General features: G+C 39.8%; 1 protein-coding gene across 1 annotated transcript; it reads left to right on the forward strand.

Annotated features, from left to right (window-relative positions):
• Positions 1-6,560: 6,560 nt before the first annotated feature.
• Positions 6,561-12,669, forward strand: LOC140246050 (uncharacterized). The gene is made up of 4 exons (XM_072325497.1): positions 6,561-6,894; positions 8,477-8,692; positions 10,787-10,993; positions 12,484-12,669. Exons 1-4 carry the CDS (start codon positions 6,610-6,612, stop codon positions 12,667-12,669), a joined length of 894 nt encoding a protein of 297 aa, XP_072181598.1. The 5' UTR covers positions 6,561-6,609.
• The last annotated feature ends 4,460 nt before the right edge of the window (positions 12,670-17,129 follow it).

Here is a 17,129-nt window from a genome sequence, read left to right on the forward strand (position 1 = left end):
CAAAATGACACCAAAAAGGTATTGCCACCTCAGATGGTACCAATATCTGGCCTGGCCCATGGAGTACCTGTGGAATACCACACTCGATCGGTTGCATTGTAGATGATATGCCGTTGACTACAGTACATTGTGCCCGGTTCGTTAAGTAAAGCTACGGTCACAAAGGTTCTTACAAACGATGAGTTCGTACGAATGTCACTGTTCGTACGAATTCTGGAGTTCGTAGAGATTCGTAGATGGGTCACAGATTCTTATACGCGGCCTTTTTACGAATTTCGTACGAACGCTGTTTAATTCGCAAGAACAACTTAAGACCTTTCAGAGAAACGAAATGATTTATGTCCCTAGAATTCGTACGTTTTTCGTAAGAATGCCTTGAGTTATTCTTTCGTCAGACTTACGGCCATCTTGCGATTTCTTTTTGTCGTAAGATGGTCGTACGTGCAACTCACGGCACTCTCAAGTCATTCTAAGAAGATTTACGATTTTTTTGAATATAAATTTTGTCGGGTTGTTAAAAAGACGCTGTCGTGTCTTGTCGAAAAGTCTGTAACAGTTGAAAGTTTTATACTCCAAGATGGTAGTGCCAAGGGGACTACAACTGTAGCTGCATCTACGTAGAGGAGGAGGAGGTTGTTGCTCCAACTCTTCCCCTCTCGCTCCTTCCTCCTCCTCATCTCCCTCTTTTCCATTTGATTGCCTTCCCTTTTGGTCCCATATTTAACAGAAATGATTTCTGGTCGACCACCTAGAACAAAGTGAGGATTTGAACTTCGCACGTTTGGCTTTATACCCCTAAAACTCAACAGTTGCACAAATATTGTGTACCTACGCCTTACGAGTCCCTTACGAACGCCTTACAAACTCGAAGAGTTGTTCGTAAGAACGCCGTACGAATCTCCGTTCGTAAAGGTGTGATTTCACGGAGCACGCGAACGATTTGCGAAGGACGCGAATGGCAAAATCCAGCATTCGTATTTTAGTCTGCAAAAGATCGCCAAACGAACGTGAGGGTTCAGAAGCGTCGTCAATTGTTCGCGAATGTCGTTTTTACTTCGGCGAGAATTTCAAAAAAGTTTGAAATTTTTTGCGAAACTTTTCCGCACATTTGGTAGTGATTTGCTCTTGAATTGTTCTCGAAAGTGTCTTTAAATGCGCAAGACCTTCGCAAGACACGCGCGATGTTCGCAAAATGTTCGTGAAACCCCAAACAGACTCCGAATCGTTCGCGTGCTCCGTGAAATCACACCTTCAGGCATTCTTACGGAAGATGTAAGAGCCCTCTATGAACGACTTCAGGCGTTCTTACAATCACCGTAAGAATTTAAGGCTTCTAGAATTGTCTCTCGACCCTGCAAAATCTTGCGTAGTTCTTACAATGTTCGCACGACGTTCGTACACCCGCCTTGCGAAGAGAGGGTTTCGTACGAAGTTAAAAAAAAAAGAAGAAAATCTTGGACATGACAAGACCATCGACCAGGCTACGAACTTACGAACGGTTTACGAACGGTCTACGAACGCTGGTTCGTACGGCCTTCTTAAGAAGACCTTACGAAATTGTCTAAAAATCGTTCGTACGGCGTTCGTAGCAGTTCGTAAAGGCATTTGTGACCGAGCCTTAACTGTGGAACCATTTTAGTGATAATCCCCAGACGTTTGAGTTTGGAAAGCAACAAATCGTGATCAACAGTGTCGAATGCCTTTTGAAAATCGAGGGTAAGTATTCCAACTACGTTCCCTTTATCGAGACAATCAGCCCAATTTTGTGTTACATTTATAAGTGCCGTCTCCGTGGAGTGTTTTGGTCTGAATCCAAATTGATTTTCACATAATAATGAGTGTTGTTTAAGGTATCCATATAATTGTCCGAAAACAATTTTTTCAAAGATCTTTGTTTCCCAGATCTAATTTGTCTCCTCCCTTAAATATTGGAATTACTGTAGATAACTAGCATGGCACAGGTACCGTTCCTTGAGTGAGAGACAAATTAATGATATGAACTAATGATTTAGCAATGTAAGATGCTGTCTGCTGCACTATTGATACAGGTATGTTATCTAATCCACTTGTTTGTTTGTTTTTTTACTTGTAAAGTTTTAATGATATCTAAAACTTCGCTTTCACAAATTTCACTAAAATGGAATAAGTTTGTATTTGTATTTGGAATGGTTTGCTTATCATTACAATCTTTCTCTGAACTGATTTTAATGTTACCTTGAATCTTTTTGCCAATACTTACAAAATGTGAATTGAATAACTCAGCTATTTCTTTTTTATCACTTACATCGTTACCTTCATGTTTAATCTGAGTGATTGCACACGATTTATTTTTCTTGGGAATTACGTATATTGTAATGATTTCCACACGTCTCCTGATTGCCCCTTGCATAATTCTATTGAATTTGAAATGTAATGTCTCTTTGCAACTCGTAATTGAGAAGTTACTCTGTTACGAAGTTTTCTGTACAGTTTCCAATCCTTATCCAGATTAGACTCTTTTTGTTTTTGTTTTTGCTCATTTCGCTCACGTATTATTTGTAGTATGTTATCCAGTGGCGTAACTACGGGGGGGGGGGGGGGGGGGGCGCATGGGGGGGGGGGGGGCACGTGCCCCCCCCCCCCCCCATCCGCTGGTAAAAAAAAAAGAAAAAAAAAACCTACCAAAATGGTAATTCAAGGGTTAGTAAGCTGCTTTTGAAATCGACATGACAGGATGATCAAGAAAAAAGATATTTTTGTAAGATTTCTTTTAACCATATAATTAAAGAGATATTATAGTGAAACATTGTTCAAAAAGCCCGGAGACGACAAAAGATTGTGATTCAGCGTGATTCCTGGTTGGCATTTTGAATATAAGCAGGATGTGCGCAGTGTACTCAGAACATCGGAATGGCAAAAAGAGTCACTGCAATGTTGCGCCATGTGATGTTTGATAGGTTGTACACTTTGCTATCAAAGCTTGATCATTGATTTTGCAGTTTTGCTTTACATACTAGTCTATATTAAAATGCCTTACATTGCCAATAATAAGACTTGACCTTGGCTATTTCCTAACTTTTCCATCTATATGAAACACACACACTCACAAACACAAACAAATTAGGGGATGATACATGCTCTATATAAAGTGCAGATTTTGGACATCCTTCTCCCGCTTGGTCACTTACGCCCCCTCGCTGGTCATACCTCCCCCAATCATAAACATAAACCGACACCCTTGACTACCAGTGGTGGATCCAGGGGGCGCACCGGGCGCACCGGGCGCCCCCTCCCTCCAAAGCGAAAAAATATATATGTAGCTACAAACGACAGTTTTTGGACTGTAAAATGTCAAATTTTTCAAGCTCGCTCGCTTCGCTCGCTCGCATTTAATCGTTATGCAATTCTCCTGATGCTGCTGTCAGTAATTGCCAGCAGTTGCGCCCGGTGCGTCCCCTCCCCCTTAATTTCCAAAGCGAAAAAATATAGCTACAAACGGCAGTTTGGGGACTGTAAAATGTCAAAATTTTCAAGCTCGCTCGCTCGCATTTAATCGTTATGCAATTCTCCTGATGTTGCTGTCAGTAATTGCCAGCAGTTGCGCCAGGTGCGTCCCCTCCCCTTAATTTCCAAAGCGAAAAAATATAGCTACAAACGGCAGTTTGGGGACTGTAAAATGTCAAAATTTTCAAGCTCGCTCGCTCGCATTTAATCGTTATGCAATTCTCCTGATGTTGCTGTCAGTAATTGCCAGCAGTTGCGCCCGGTGCGCCCCCTCCCCTTAATTTCCAAAGCGAAAAAAAAAAAAAATAGCTACAAACGGCAGTTTTGGGACTGTAAAATGTCAAAATTTTCAAGCTCGCTCGCTTCGCTCGCTCGCATTAAATCGTTATGCAATTCTCCTGATGTTGCTGTCAGTAATTGCCAGCAGTTGTGCCCGGTGCGCCCAGGCCCTCTCCTTAATTTCCAAAGCGAAAAAAATATAGCTAAAAACGGCAGTTTTGGGACTGTAAAATGTCAAAATTTTCAATTTAATCGCTATGCAGTTCTCCTGATGTTGCTGTCAGTAACTGCCAGCAGTTGCGCCCGGTGCGCCCCCTCCCCTTAATTTCCAAAGAGAAAAAATATAGCTAAAAACGGCAGTTTTGAGACTATTATATATCTAATGTCAAAATTTTCAAGCTCGCTCGCTTCGCTCGCTCGCATTTAATCATTATACAATTCTCCTGAAGTTGCTGTCAGTAATTGCCAGCAGTTGCGCCCGATGCGCCCCCTCCCCTTAATTTCCAAAACGAAAAAATATACCTAAAAACGGCAGTTTTGGGAACATAAAATGTCAAAATTTTCAAGCTCGCTCGCATTTAGCCGTTATATGCCATTCTCCTGATACTACTGCCAGTAATTGCCAGCAGTTGCACCCGGTGCGTCCCCCCCCCCCCCCCTGACTTTCCAAAGCGAAAAAATATAGTTACAAACGGCAGTTTGGGGACTGTAAAATGTCAAAATTTTCAAGCTCGCTCGCTTCGCTCGCTCGCATTTAATCGTTATGCCATTCTCGAGATGTTACTGCCAGCAACTGCCAGCAGTTGCGCCCGTTGTAACCCCCTTTTTCCAAAGCAAATATATATGTATATATATATATATACATACATATATTATTATATATAGCTACAAACGGCAGTTTGGGAACTGTAAAATGTCAAAATTTTCAAGCTCGCTCGCTCCGCTCGCTCGCATTTAATTGTTACGTTATGCAATTCTGATGTTGCTGCCACGAGGTGCCCCCCCCCCCATGTCTTGACCCACGGTACGCCACTGATGTTAACATTAATCCATAGTGATTCTTCGTTTTTTACTCGTTTCTTTTTTAAAGGTGCATGTTTGTTCATGATTTCAGTAAAACTTTTTTTCAAAGGCATCATACGCTTTTCAACATCGGTCTCATTCAAGACGTATTCCCAACTTAAGTTTGGCAATATCTTCATGAAAACCAGGTAAGTTTAAACGTCTAAGATTTCTACTAAATTTGTATTCATGCATAATTATAATCTTGTGATGATTTACGTTTACCCCAAGTACAATAAATGGCGTAATGATCACTCATTGTGCTGTTAATGCTTAGAATTCAACCATGTAGTATGGTGCATACTGGTAGAATATTTGAAGGTTTCATTCAAAAAGATAAGACGATACGTTATGGTTAATGGTGACAATCTGCAACAAAAAAAAAAAAAAAAAAAAAAAACTACTACAACAAAAACAAAAAACAAACAAGAACTTAAAATTCTTACATTGTTGCGTTATTTTGAACAAAATGCTATCCTGCCCGTGGAGTCTATTTTTGTAATGTTTTTATTTCCTTCCTCTTACCATATATTTACAATACACAAAAATAAGAATACAGTCATAAAATGATTGCCTCATACAACATAGGATCATCGATACAGAATACACTAAACAAAATAAAAAACACTTCATTTTATCGAAAACAAGCCCTCACTGTTTTGCTCAATTCAATATTTTCCCTCGATCATCTAAAAAAAAAAAAAAAAATCACGATAAACCCGCATACTGTAAATCGTATGGCTACATTTCAGACTTAAACGATAATCATAATCAGTTTGTCTATATCAAACAGCTTATAATCGAAATGAAGGAAGATGTGAAATCATACCCTCCCCCCCCCCCCCCATGCCCATCCAAGGAAGTTGAGTTACCTTATCTCTCTTATCCTGCCTTTCATCATAAATGCCTCACATAATATTATAACACTCGCAACCGACTCAGAAAAACAAGAGCAGCAGCAACAACGACAGCAACAACAACAACAATCTCACTGCTTGTACATGAACAAAACATCTCTTCGGCGGTCCCGCAGTAGCGCCATCTACGTTGAGACCTGGAACGTCTGCTCAGCAATCGGGCCGCGGGGCGGGGAGCGTTTTTTTTTTTTAAGACGGCACAGATTGGGGCAAGGCGCGTGTTAAACCTATGGGAAAAACGTTGGGTTAGGGTTTTTGGTTAGGGTTAGGGTTGGGGTTAGGGTTAGGGTTTGATAGTCAGAGCAGGGAGGTGGAAAGTTCCACCTCCCTGGATAAACCATAGAGCTGTATATAAATACAGCTCTACAGCTCTATGGGATATAAACGCACTGGAGCGAAATCAACCTAAAAAGATATATATATATATATATATATATATATATATATATATGTTTTATTTCGAAATCACATAAAATCACAATATTTACAAATAATCATCAATTAGCAAAAACGGTAAAAAGAAAAAAAGAAGAAGAAAAGTGACAAGAGCAATTCAGAGATATATAAAAAGAGAACCACCATGATTAATCAACTTGATCGGTGTAGTGTATGCCTGTAGCGCCATGCGCATGCATATGCATGCCAGAAACCGCTGTACCATACTACCCACGTGCTGATTTCAGAGTGGAGAAAAGATACGGGAGACCTTCAGCACAGTCAGTGGCTACACAGCAGAACAGTAACAGTTTATAGGGCTCTTAGTAACAGCAGATCATTTTTCTGGTAGGCCCTACAGTTTATTCGCTGGTTATTTGTCAACGGAAGAAACCCGGCAGAAAGAAAGAGTTGAAAAGGTTCAGAGTTGAAAATGGATAGCTTCTTCCACGCCAATAGGCATTACATCGTCGGGGCAGCGCTGTTAGCAACGTCAAGTGTTGCTGCTTACTCAACGTACAGACTTTTGACAAACGAACAGAGAAGGAAGAAGAAGGACAACAAGTATGAAACAGAACAACTAGTGAATGAATATCTAGTATTTCACTATGGGGCTCCGGAGGAAGTGCTAGCCTACAGCTTCGGTCCCAGAGATGCCCTCGACTTCCCACGCCGTGTTGCAGAGGAAGCACTTCAGGCGCTGCGGACCACTGACAAGGTATGATCCCCAGCCCGGGTGGTAGGAGATACACAGTCTATTGCAAACACCTATGGAGCCTCTAACTTGTGGTGAGCGTGCTGGCTGGCCTGGCTGGGTACTGTACTCGTACCGCGTATCATGCCTATGTGTCGTGGCATGGTGCATGGGATGGTGTGGTCCTGTGGGTTTTGTCTCCGGCTGGATACATACCCAACGGCAACACTGATGCCTCCTCCTCAGTCAGTCAGTGGCGGTAGAGGGTCAAGGGGGCGCACCGGGTGTGTGCCCCCTCTTTTTTTTTTTTTAAACAAAAGAAATGAAAAGAAAAAATGGGGGGGGGGGGTGCATGCACCCCTTTAATTTTGTAAAGGCGTCTCCCCTTTAGTTTTAACTGTAGTTACAGAATTCCTGGATCCACCCCTGCTCCTCACCGTGATCGAGCAGGACTTCAGATCAAGTTCAATCTTCAATAGGCCTACATCAAGTCTGCGTCTGCAAAGACACGTGGAGCCATGACCATTCCAATCTGTCTGGAACACACTGCCAGCAGACACATTGCCTTTTAAAAAACTGCGTGAAGATGTAACCTCCCGAGCGACTGAGGTCAGTCGCCACGTCTGCACTCAAACATTGCCGCGCCGCCGCGCCTGGCGACACTCACGCCAGTATTCGCTCGCATTTCAGCATTCGCATGGGTCGTTTGACATCGCATTTAAATCCATGATTTTAGATATGATGCCTCGAACCGATTTTGCTCAAATTTCGTGAGTAACTAGGAAACTTGTGAAGCTTTATGGACATAATCAAGCGAATTGCCGCAGTCCTTTCATTTTCGCGTTGCATTGCAAAAAAGCGTGGAGACTCCTTATAAGGGGTGCCCCGGGGGTTACTTATAAGGGGGACGGGGTTACTTATAAGGGGGACGGGTTACTTATAAGGAGGGGCCCCCCTTGTGAGTGGGTTTCCCGAACTGAAATGACTTGATCCAATACGCCGTCAACTATAAAAGCACTCTCTACACCAAGCAGCTCATTTCCACAGCTATACATGTATGCTGAAAATCGCCTTATTTCCCAATGTAGAATCCTTTTGTTTACGTCATCAGCTTCCAGCTGCACAGTGCCTTGCACGAGCAGATTGAGTTACATGCAAACCTCAAATATGTGTAGCTTGAACTCCTAAATTCATTGACCCTATCTGCTGAAAAATAAATCCCTCAAAAATCCATAAAAACTTTCAGACCACTACTAAAATTTAATCATCTCTTCCTTGTGTCATTATCAGCTTATCCTGCATGCAAGTTTCAGCCAAATCCGTCCTTGACTTTTTGAGTTATTTTACACACAAACAAACAAACAAACCATCCGGGATGCTGATGAAAACAACATCCTTGTTGGAGGTAATGATGAAGCATAAAAGATCAAGCATATTTTTAACATATTTCATATTACAGTGTATGTACAGATATATTTGTAGCATTATATCTTGGAACACATGCATCTTTTCTGGCATTGTCTTACTTCTAGGCGCTAAGTGCTCTCTTCCTCTATGAGATGTTAATGTCTCCCATTCTTTTGTTTGCATGTCATCTATTTGACAGTCGACGATTCCAAGCAGGGCCCTTGACATTGGCTGTGCTGTGGGGAGGACTTCCTTCGAACTGGCCAGAGAATTTCAGCAAGTGGTTGGCATTGACTTCAGCCATGCCTTCATTGATGCCTGCAATCTTCTCAAGGACCATGGCAGTCTCCAGTACTCGGTTACTGATGAAGGAGACTTGAGGACAGATCTCACTGCCGTTGTAGACTCCTCCATTGTAAGCTGCCTTTACACACTACCTAGTATCTTGATTAACCTGTTGAAAACGAGTCCCGAGAATACTCGGGCAGGTGTCTTTTGGAAATGTGTGTTATAGCAAAATCAGCCCATCCTCAACGGGTTAATTAATCTCACCATTTATATCTACTGTATTTGTTTGCAGTATGATTGAAATAGATTTCACATGTATTAGAGAAAGAAAGAGAAGGAGGGAGAGAAACTTGAATCCTCAAGATAGAGAAGCAGATGATAGTTTAAAAGTTTTGAGAATAATTGCTGATCCTGCATATCAGAAAATATGATGACAGGGTACACCGTAACTGCGACCAGCCCCAACACGCAGTGTTGGGGCTGCGCATTGTAGCAGATATGATCATGACAGGCGAAGTATAGCGCCTAAATATCAATATGAAATCGCAAAAATTCTGTAATATGAAGACTTACAGGTGAAGTTATAATGTTGAAGACTGACTGCGTTCAACTTTTGGTCCTGCCAATATTCCATTTCTGCTCGAATTGATGAGTTAAATACGACTCGGTCGAAAGGAACTTGGGAGAACGACATCTTATACAGTCAATGGATTTGAAACTTGTGCGCATGCGCTGGCCGTCAATTCATCTGTACAGCTGCAGCTTTATGGCAAGGCCGTATCATACTGTTGTGGCAAACCCTCTCGCTGTATATTGCGTTGCTTTCTGGGTGGGTACGCGCGCGCAGGCCTTGTCAGAAGGCTAAAAGCATTGCGACTCCGCCCAGCACATGAATATTTACGTGCGCAGTGTACTGCATACTGATTTCGAAAATGGTGAATGGGATGGGGAGCTAGGAGATGGACCTGTAAAAAAAAAAACGTTTTTTCAAGATCATTGGACCAGTGTGACCAAGAACAAGGTGAACGTATGGTAGGAATTAGATAAGAATCTTGTGTATACTATAAAAGCAAGTTTTTTTCTAGTGAAATTCGAAACTTACGGAGGCGCGAAAATCTGTGACAGACTGTGTATGTTTTTCAAGCTTACCGATATAGCACTCTATTGACTCAGGACGCTCCCACAGTGTGTAACTGTGTACACGGAGCGTCCCGGGGTTAGGTACACCGTAGCTCCAGTCAATATAAAGAAAGAAAGAAAAGGAAATTGCAGTGATACCAGTGTGTGCTGGTAGGGTTACTACCACAAGCCATGAGGGGACTATGTTGTTTCTGGTTAATAGTTTCAGAAGTGGATTGAAAGGTCTCAAGTTGGGATTATAGTGATACTCTTGTGATTGGTCAAACGCAGATATTTTCCTTATCAAGTCAGATAAATAAGCAGATATGTAGCAGATGACTCTCGTGGTAATGGTGCTATGAACACATCCAATTTGTGCTGGGCCTGTCGTATATCAACTTTCCCTGTGCATTCTTCTGTCCTTTGCATGACATTATGCCATTCTGTTGTAGTGTTTTCTAGTTTCTGACACAGGCAATGATTAAGACATTCTTAGTGAAAAACACAGCAGTCTTGGTACTGGTATATCTTTGTGGGCTTTCCGGCCAAATCTAGGCCATATAAACATTAGTCATTTTTATGCTACTTGTTGGATGTAAAACAGATTGTCAATAAGATATAAAAAAAGATTTGCAACAAGAATTTTGGGTGATGAGACACATTCAATCTTGTGATGTTCTAAATATTAAAGCCACTTTCCTCAGCAGGAGCTCTTTAAGAGAAAAAGTTGCATGTATCCAGACTGATGGCTTATCCCATCATCGCTGTTAGCATCAATTATTTGTTTATCAGCAGTCACATACTGTAGCAAAGGGAAAAACAGTGAAACAGAAACATTGACCATTTCCATCTCTGGCCCGTACTAAGCATCTCTACTAAATCAGCTATATTCTCATTGACACATTTATTTATTCATTTTGTTTGTGTGTGTGTGTGTGGGGGGGGGGGGGATAGTCACATGAATGAATTAACTTGCAATATGTGTGAGAGAAACATGGAAACCAGAGTGTCTTGAAATTTTCTTCTTGAGAGTGATATTGAACTGGCATCCACACTTGTTACAAGAAGTTTTCTCTTATTATCATCACACTTGTAATCCTAGGACCGGAAACGTTGCCACTTCCAGCAGGGTGACGCTTGCAACCTACCACTTGATCTTGGCCAGTTTGGCTGTGTGGTTGCTGCTAATCTCATCTGTAGACTACCAGACCCCATGGACTTTCTGAACAGAGTTCCTGGTCTTGTGGCGTCGGGTGGAGTCTTGATTCTAACAACTCCTGCATCATGGATGGAAGAATACACACCAAAGGTCAGTGCACTTCTGTTCTTACAAAGACATCATTTCATACAACAATTACCCAATCCAAGCTATATGATATATTTTTTTTATTTTGAGAGCAAAGGAAATGTTGTGATTCGGAAACCATGCTTGTTATAGGTTCAGACATTTAATTGGAAACAGATGAAAGTTTTCACGATGTAATCACTAAAATAATGAATCCTATCACTGAACAGAAAAGATCAAAGTCTCATGAATGACACGACAGTAGTATCCCACGTCTGTGTGAATGTCTTCTATTTTAAAGCCAAAGTCCCTTATCAATATCAATACAGTGGACCTGACAATTTATGTGCAGTAATATGAATTCATACGATAAGCATAGAAAGAATTTTAGTTTTGTATTTTTAAATTGATACATAAGCAGGTTAAAGTTTCATATGGAATATATGTACAATATGTTCTATAAAATCTGTGTATGTCATCAATCATTTTTTGGTTTTCTTTTCATGGAAATCTAAAACTTAGTACAGGGGACTCCCATTATAATGAAGTCCTTGGGAATGGCAGTTTTCTTTCATTATATCAAAATTTCAATGTAGCAAAACAGTAAAAGTACATAAAGATTTAGAGATGATAAGTTTGTGACCTGAATTTTTACTTCATTGTATCAAGAATTTTGTTATAACAAATTTCCTATAACAGGAGTACACTGTTTTTAAAACACAAACAGATTTTTAAAAAAAAGTCTTCCTTAGACTGAAGGTCCCCAGTAATCAGCCTTGCAGACAGAAATTTCCAGACTGAACAACTCAGCAATCCATAAGAACAGATAACTTTGGCATCTTGTGTTCATTTTTCACCTTAAGACATTTTCTTTGTATCTTGTAGAGCTAGAAGTAAGGTGTGATCATGCAAGCTTCTATAGGAAGGAAAACGAAAGTACTGTTTCATGTGAAGCTTTTTTGATTTTTTTATCAAAATTGTTTGTACTTGTTACCTATGTCTGTGAAGGTCTACCATGCTGCTTATTTTCATCTATACTTTCATGAACACATTCATGCAGGCATAACATACACTTCTAAAAGTTGTGATCTTCTTTGTTTTTCTTTACAGGTGTGATTTACATTTATTAAAATTATATGCTCTGTTATGTGTTTAATTTGAGAGAGAAAAAAATGGGGCCTTATATTTTGCCCCCAATTTTTAGCTCACCTGAGCCGAAGTAATACAAGCTGTGCTTTTGATTGAGGCTTCCCCACTTTGGTTCTTATAACTACTACTTATTTACCCTTTGTTGCAAATGTATTTGTTTGCAAATATATATATATGTATATATTATTAGAATATACATTTCAGTTATTTTTGTACATCATGAAAGACAAAATGTTATTGTAGTAATCACTTGAACTTAGTTATGCTTCTTGTTTGTTTTTTACACAAACTGGAAATTGATTTAAATCAATCAATCAGTCAATCAATTTAGTATTTTGTTTTTGATGTTACATCTGTGTGTACAGTCAAAATGGATCGGTGGGTACAAGGACCAGTATGGGCAGCGGGTAACAACCCTGGATTCCCTGAAGAGAATTCTTGGGCCAGACTTTACACTGATGGACGACAGGGGACTGCCCATGTTCATCAGAGAGACAGCAAGGAGAAACCAGTGGACTGTTCCACAACTCAGTGTATGGCGAAGAAAATAAGCAAAGTATTGGGGGGGGGGGAACCTTGTTGTTTTCTGCTGTCCCTGAATTCTTGAATAGTTGTTATTGAGACTAAACAGGCCAACACAGCAGAGCAATTATTCATCATGAATATAGTGTATATTCTATCTAACTATATTTTTAGAATGATTGCTTCAAACCAGCTTGGGCAAGGCGAAGAATATATGACAGATGAGATTTAGCTCTAGGTGTCCTAAACTTATCGGACAAGAAAATGTCACTATATGTGGGATTTTTTTTTTTTTTCAGTGGAATTCAATGTACTGTACTTTCTTCAGAAGGATAAGGGGAAATTCAAGGCAGTAATTTTCTGCTGCACAAATTACTATTTAGTAATCAGAGGAATGAAAATTGTTCTATAATGTGAGTCTCAGACATTGCTTTTGGAATCTATTCACAAAAAATGAAGAGAAATTAGACCATCCGTCTGCATGATTGTGTTTGTCTGCCCATATTATTTGACTAGTGAAGAACCGGCACCTGCAGAGATCAAAGTTATCATAAAAATCACCAAATTTGTGTAGTTTTCGCAAATCAACAACATGAAAGTCAAAGATTGAAATTTAGTTTGTATATCTTGTTGCAGATAGTTCCAATAAAGGAAACCGTAGTTTAAATGTAGAAGGACTGGAGTCGAGTCCTCATTGTTTTTGATGTGAAATTTTTCTTAGACAGGAGCTAAGAAAACAGTAGTGATCTTTTTGACACTTACAGCTATTTTTTTTTCTTAGTTGTGATTTAGACTTTTTCTCATGTCTCAAAGGGAGCAATGAAGCCAGACACATTTGAGAGTTGTTTGCCATATGTTGACAATCTCTTGCTGCTTGCTACAGCCTTCTGTACCACTCTCTAACATCTTTACCACTCCACCTACCCAACTTCCATTAGCTTTTGTGCCTTTGATGTAAAACTTGTTCCCACATTGTGTCTATCTGTGGGTTTGCTGTTAGCATTGTGTGGTTATAGGGACATGAAACATGAGATATGAAATTTGTTACTCATTTTTGTGCGTTAAATGTACTCTAGAGACTTCTCAAGCATTGGATGAGAATGCTCAGTCAGACTGAGAACATGCTCCTTGTGTGATTATAGGAAGTTTAAGCTGAATAGCAAGTATTCTACCCGCAGTATTCTCATTGCAGCCCTACAAGTTTATGGACTAAAGCTTTTGGTAAGGGCCCTACCAACATACAGACCGGTTCACATGAGATATGTACGTATAGGTACATACATACTTGACAAGGAACTTTAGCCTTGCAGTGTTTGAGTGGATCATTTTTTTTTTTTTACTTCTGACTGTTTGAATGCTAGGAAGTTATGTAACATGGACACATAAAAGTCATCTTTGTCAACTCTTCAAAGTATTAGACAGGAGGCCATGGTAAGAGTATTAACTGACATTCAAACTGGCTGTCTGTTATAGTTTGATAATAACATCATATTTACTGAGACCCTTCTAAAATTGTTATGTAACACACACCAAAAACCAACAACACCCTTCCATATCATTTAGTCCAGATTTACTTCTTTTTTTTTCTTTTTTTTTCAGTGTGTTGTGATCCAATGTTTAGTATGTATGCCTTGATTTCAGTCTGACTTGTGCAAAGGATATGTTTTGATAAAGTATTAAATTCATTTGTGTGAAGCTAATGCCATAGTCATGTGACCAAAAAGACTACACTGTAATTTCAAATGAGTTTCAAATATTTGAATTATCTGTGGCCATGCGGGTTGGGTACAGGGTTATAGACCAAGCTTTTAGGATAGTACAAAAGAATTGCAGATGCTCCCTGGTGCTGTCTCAGCCTTATTTCTGAACATACTAATATGACAAAACTAAAGTTTTGTTTGTTTGTTTGTTTGTTTGTTTGTTTGTTGTTGTTGTTGTGTTTTTTTTGGGGGGGGGGGGATAGGTTTTAAGCAGGAGAAATTCGGGCTCAAGTTGGAGTGGTTGAGATCTACCAGGAGATTTGAAGGTTCTGAATGTTTCTTTCCTTGGGTATATTGCCCTGTTTAGAGTCTGTAGCCTCTTCTTTCAATTTGGTATGAGGCTGTTGAAAGGCTAGTAAATTAGATAAGGATTGCAAGACACCTATTCAGAGTTTTTCAAATTGATGAAACTCTGATTCTCAGTTATTATGTACTACATGTATGTACATGATTATGGAAGCTTTGGTTGTGCGCCACTGTGAAACGATTCTCAAATCATTTCCAGATCAGTAACCAGAATTCAGAGTCATTTTATTTATTTATTTTTTCACTTCAAACCTGCTAATCTTTTACAATAGATCATCTTCACATGATATTTCATGCACATTGAGGGTTCTTGCCTGGCAGGGCAAATACCTGTAGTGGTATGTAGCATTAGAAACAAATGAAATTATATTCTCTTCCTCTTTTCCTCTTCATTTTCAATTTCTTTTAGTGATAGTAGATGTGTGTGATATGTGCGTTCATGTGTGCTTGGTTTATTTAAATCAAAGCAGCAACATTTATTTATAAATATTCTCTGCAATGATGTGTGGAATGTGTTCGAGTAGTTGATGCACATCAGTGCAGTTTGCTTGACTGAGCAATAAGGCAAGTCCTCTTGTAGCCTTGGCTGCCGTAGTCAAATCTGAGTGTGGATTACCAGTACAGAATCCTGGTGTGATGGGTGTCTGATGTTAATTTTCACATTTGACATAAATAACAAATTGCACCATTCATTCCTATTCCACAGTAGTGAGTGTGTGCACTTATGATATCCAGAGTGATGTCTTTATATGATGTTTAATCATATCAAAACTGTAGTTGTCAAATTATGCAATCCGTTGTGTTAAGGTGAATGCAAACACACAATAATATTGTCTGCAATCAAAGGTAAAATGGACTACCTGGGTAATGACTAGTGAGGCCATCAGGTGTAAACTTGGCATGAAGTGCATTCACTCTCATACAGAGCAAGAAGCCACGCTGTGTCAGGTGGCATGTTTTAGGAGCCTTTAATCAGCTCATTGCCTTCTGAGTTTTACTCTTTTGGTACACTTCACACATTGGTGTTCTTGATCAGATTCATACTAAGAGGAGAAATCAGTGTGTGTTTTATATTCCTTACTATACCTATTAGTGCTTATCTTTATTGTTGGGTCCAAGTAATTTACCTTGTTATATCTGTATCTTTGTATTCGTACATTTTCAACACACCCAGAAAATACACCGAATGAACATGCTCCCCTATGAAAGGCTAGAACAGGAAAACAGAAGATGCGATAGAAAAGTGCCGGAGTATTCATACACATACACACAAAGTGTATTATTTTCAACAGTTGTCCAATGTCATGGATTTGATTATAACTGTAGTTCAGAGGGAACCTTCCTTTCATTTAGGTTGTATCCACTAAAAGCTGATCAGAGCTAAGATAATTCAGAGCACACATTATTGTATGTGAAGCTCATCAGTGGGGATACCAGGCAGTGATTATGCAGACAGGTATAGAAAGTTGTTCAATAGTACAGTCAACCTCACGTAAGTCGACATAATCGGGACTGAGCAAAACACGTCGACTTACGCGAATGTCGACTTACGCGTAAGTCGACATTTTGTCGAATTATAAATGAAAATTAATTTCCCCTGTACAGATTTGGATCACGATGCGGATCGCTACCCATATCTTACTCCTTTTGCCGCCAAAACATGCCTACTGACATGAGCAACAATAATGTTTTAGTTCATGCATAAATCGTGCGCGGGGTAGTAACGACAACGCACAATTCTCAAATCTCTAGAGAGATTTTGAGAGAGCGGGATCAGAAACCTAGGCCCGTTTCTAGACACTTAACGTTTTAAACTTGATTTGAAATATCAAAGGCAAATTCCCCAAAATTGCATTAAACTTAGCGATTTTAATTCAAGTGCGTTGCTAGGAAGATATGCGTGTGATTTCGCATGATTCTGTCGAGATTATTTTTCAGTGCCGACTGAGTTGAAATATGTGTGATTTTCCTTCCCTAAGTCGCCATATTTGTTCTGCTTAAATTTGTATTGCCATACTCTGAAAATGAATTGTTCTCGCGCTCCGATTCGCAACATTACCGCTCTGTATGGCGCGGGCCTGTCTGAAATAAAAAAGAAGAAGAAAAGTTTGTTCATCCAAAAACGACATCTTTCGGACTACTATAACCTTCGTAAAAACAAACCTCTTACCATTGTCGGACTAATTTAACTTTGGACTGAGATTTAAAACTTCGGCATAGCGAACTTTAACAATAATTCGTTATCATTTTTTTCATTGACATTTTGTGAAGCAGCATGCGTTTCGGTAGTTTGAAACGTGTAAATGTTGCGATGTCTTTCCCCTGCAAGTGCAGACTAAGTTCGGTAACAGGTCACGGCGAAAGTTCCGTTACGAAATAGAAAATAATGCGAGCCTTTTCAACAATAACGCACTTCCGTACAT

This window comes from Diadema setosum, chromosome 1 (genome assembly GCF_964275005.1).
Source record: "Diadema setosum chromosome 1, eeDiaSeto1, whole genome shotgun sequence".
Lineage (NCBI taxonomy): Eukaryota > Metazoa > Echinodermata > Echinoidea > Diadematoida > Diadematidae > Diadema > Diadema setosum.

Bases quoted from the DNA above. Each gene is read 5' to 3' on its own strand.
- LOC140246050 (XM_072325497.1), top strand. From the start codon at position 6,610: ATGGATAGCTTCTTCCACGCCAATAGGCATTACATCGTCGGGGCAGCG. The intron at 6,895-8,476 runs GTATGATCCCCA...TCTATTTGACAG, and splicing joins CGCTGCGGACCACTGACAAG to TCGACGATTCCAAGCAGGGC. The intron at 10,994-12,483 runs GTCAGTGCACTT...CTGTGTGTACAG, and splicing joins TGGAAGAATACACACCAAAG to TCAAAATGGATCGGTGGGTA.